This window comes from Frankliniella occidentalis, unplaced genomic scaffold (genome assembly GCF_000697945.3).
Source record: "Frankliniella occidentalis isolate FOCC.00 unplaced genomic scaffold, Focc_3.1 Scaffold71, whole genome shotgun sequence".
Lineage (NCBI taxonomy): Eukaryota > Metazoa > Arthropoda > Insecta > Thysanoptera > Thripidae > Frankliniella > Frankliniella occidentalis.
The window spans coordinates 337653-340639 of record NW_026267201.1 but is presented as its reverse complement, the minus strand read 5'-3'; the positions used below and the strand labels follow the sequence as shown (position 1 = coordinate 340639).

General features: G+C 42.1%; 1 protein-coding gene across 3 annotated transcripts in view; it reads right to left on the bottom strand.

The window, feature by feature from the left end:
• The window catches only part of LOC113217472 (polyhomeotic-proximal chromatin protein), a 21064-nt gene that overhangs the window by 5471 nt on the left and 12606 nt on the right, over positions 1 to 2987 (bottom strand). For all 3 annotated transcript variants that reach the window (XM_026437381.2, XM_026437379.2, XM_052268513.1), the window contains 5 exons: positions 1282 to 2927; positions 1022 to 1210; positions 587 to 764; positions 335 to 495; positions 57 to 251 (listed from right to left, as the gene is read on the bottom strand). In XM_026437381.2, the coding sequence (XP_026293166.2) occupies positions 57 to 251; positions 335 to 495; positions 587 to 764; positions 1022 to 1210; positions 1282 to 2927 (2369 nt within the window). The remainder of the gene's footprint in view (positions 1 to 56; positions 252 to 334; positions 496 to 586; positions 765 to 1021; positions 1211 to 1281; positions 2928 to 2987) is intronic.

The window sequence follows — 2987 nt, the reverse complement described above, 5'->3', positions numbered from 1 at the left end:
AGTTAAGAAAAAAAGCAATCAATTTTAAATTATTACGAGTTGAAACTTTTACACACCTGTCCCTGCAAACCTTGTTGCTTGCTAGCCAACAACACAGGTTTACCACCTATGTGGGCAATATTTAAGCCTGCCCCTCCAACCATTCGCAAATTACCAGAGGGCTGTGCTACAGTAGCATTAATAGTACCTGTAGATACCTTACTTGCAGTTACAGCTGTTGTTGTTGTAGCACTTGCAGAAAGAGTTAAAGCCTAAAACAGAAACCAGCAGTCAGTGTTTTCTCAGGCTCTACTTCAGAAGGAATGAATCCTCTACAAACAGTACAAAGACTCACTTGGGGAATGATACGTTGAGTATTGATGGAACTAGCCAATGATATAATATTCCCTTGAGAAACAACAGCAAATTGAGGGACTCCACCTGCACCTGAGCTTGCAAGCTGAATGAGCTGATTGGGTTGTGCTTTGCCAGCCGCGGGAGCAACCCTTAACGTTCCTAGAGTTCAACATGATAGAGTTATGAATAAGTTGGCATGAAGTATTTTCCTGTACAAGAATGATTTATATTCATAGAAAATTGTACCTACCCTTATTCTGTGCTTGGAATGCTTCCATGGTGATCAGTTGCTGACCTTGAGAATTTGTGACAACTTTTGCCACCATTGGAGGGGGGCCTTGTTTAGCACTGGCAGTAGTTACAGTTGAGCTTGTCAGTGCTGCAGTGGTAAGAATACCTTGGCCTAGTATACTTGTGCCACGGACATTCTAGATACATAAGAAAACAAGATATTAAGACTCACATCCCAAAGGAATGACAGAGTAATTCGACAGACATAATTTATTTGCTTGTTGGATCTGGGATGGGGGGTCAAACTATATATTTGCCAGGGTAGATTCCACTGCAAATTGCATATCAAGCAAGTTTATGGCAAATCCGGGAGGTACAATGTCATGATCCCCCAGAACCATTTCTTAGTACAAAACTCAACAGCTATCTGTCTGCGTTCTTTAAATTATCTTACCTTGCCCTGAGATTGCAATACTTGTTGAAGTTGCTGTCTCTGCTGTTGGCTCTGATCAGACAATTGCAGTTGAGTAATTCCAGTAGTTGCGGGTTGATGTTGTAACTGAAGAGGAGGGGGTTGCTGCTGTAATTGTGATTGCTGGACAATTGTTTGCTGCTGCTGAGGTTGATGCTGTTGCTGTTGTTGCTAAGGTAAAAAGATTCATAAATACAAACACAGCACTTCACAATAAAATAAAAATATTTTTTACACCATACCTGAATTTGAATTTGTTGCTGTTGCTGCTGTTGCACCTGCTGCTGCTGTTGCTGCTGTTGCCTTTGCAAAGCCAACAACCCAGCCTGCTGCTCAGCTGTGAGTTGGGTAAGTACTTGCTTTTGACCAGCGCCAGCTTTTGTCTTTACAACAAACATTTGCTGGGGTAATATGCCTCCTACTGTGTTGACTAACTGTCCAGCTTGCCCTCTTGGCTGTTTTAGAACAACCAATTGAGTTTGAGCCTGTTTTTGCTGTGCTGCTAGTTGTTGCTTGACTTGCTGTTGAGATGATCCAGATACAACAACAAGTTGCTGTTGAATTTGTGTCTGAGCACCTGCTGTCTGCACTTTTGCAGCTTGTTGTGCCTTTAACTGTTGCTTTAACATATCTTGCACCTGCTTCTGTCTCAGCTGAAGTTGCTGCTGTTGGGCTTCAGACAAATCTTTTACTGATTGTTGCTTTTGCTTTAACAATAGAAGTTGCTGTTGTTTTTGTAACATTGCAGTCAGCTGTGCACCTTGATCATTACCAGCTTGTCTAACAAGAACCAAATTTTGCCTAGGTCGACCAACAGTATTTTGCGATTCTGATGTTTGAACTGCCATTACAGTCCCACTTTGGTCTACTAGCTGAATATTTGAAAGACTAAGAGCACCAGACTTTTCTTTAAGTTGTTGTTGTATTAGCTGCAAAGTTTGTTGTTGTAGCTGTTTTTGAGATGTTGATAGAGCAACTTTCTGCTGAATCTGCAGCTGCTGCTTCTGCTGCTGGAGCTGTTGCACTTGTTGTTGCAATTGCTCCTGTTGCTTCCGGTCCAATTCTAGAGTTTGAATATGTTGATCCAGTTCATGGCCTTGAGGTTGGATCGCCTGCAGTTGTGGTTGTACTTGTTGCAGTTGCTGGGCTTGAAACTGTTGTTGCAATTGAATTTGTTGCTGCTGTTGAATTTGTTGCTGCTGCTGTTGAAGTTGTTGTTGCTGTTGAAGTTGTTGTTGTTGCTGCTGTTGAAGTTGTTGCTGTTGCTGCTGCTGTTGAAGTTGAAGTTGTTGTTCTTGTAACTGTAATTGCAGCTGCTGCTGTTGTAACTGTTGCTGATGCTGTTGAATTTGTTGCTGGTGAAGTTGTTGTGCAGCTTGTTGTTGTGCAGCTTGCTGTTGCGCAGCCTGATGCTGAGCAGCTTGTTGTTGAACAGCTTGTTGTTGAGCAGCTTGTTGCTGAGCAGCTTGTTGCTGAGCAGCTTGTTGCTGAGCAGCTTGTTGCTGAGCTTGCTGTTGTACTTGCTGTTGGGCCTGTTGCTGTTGTCTTTGTTTGATCATAAGTAGTTGTTGCTGCTTTAACTGTCTTTGGGCGTTAGGATCAAGGCTGATTGTTTGAGTTATGCCTCCAGTTAAAGGATGCAGAGGTTGAGCCGAAGTATCATTTGATTTGGAGGCAGGTCGTTTGATTTCAGTAGGTTTCTTGGGAGTCATTTGTTGTGACTGGGGTAAAAGGGTAGTTTGTCTTTGTCCTGTACTAGGACTTGTTGCAATTGTTGTCCATTGAGCTGGAGATGAACTTGTGGAACTGCATACTGTTTGAATATTTGAACTAACTGTTGTTGGAGAACCAGTCAACAGCAATGTAGCCTGAGATGCAGCAACTGACCCTAGAAAATGAAAAACATCAAAAATAAGGTAAAAAAGCTAAAAGCAGTAAGAAAAAGAAA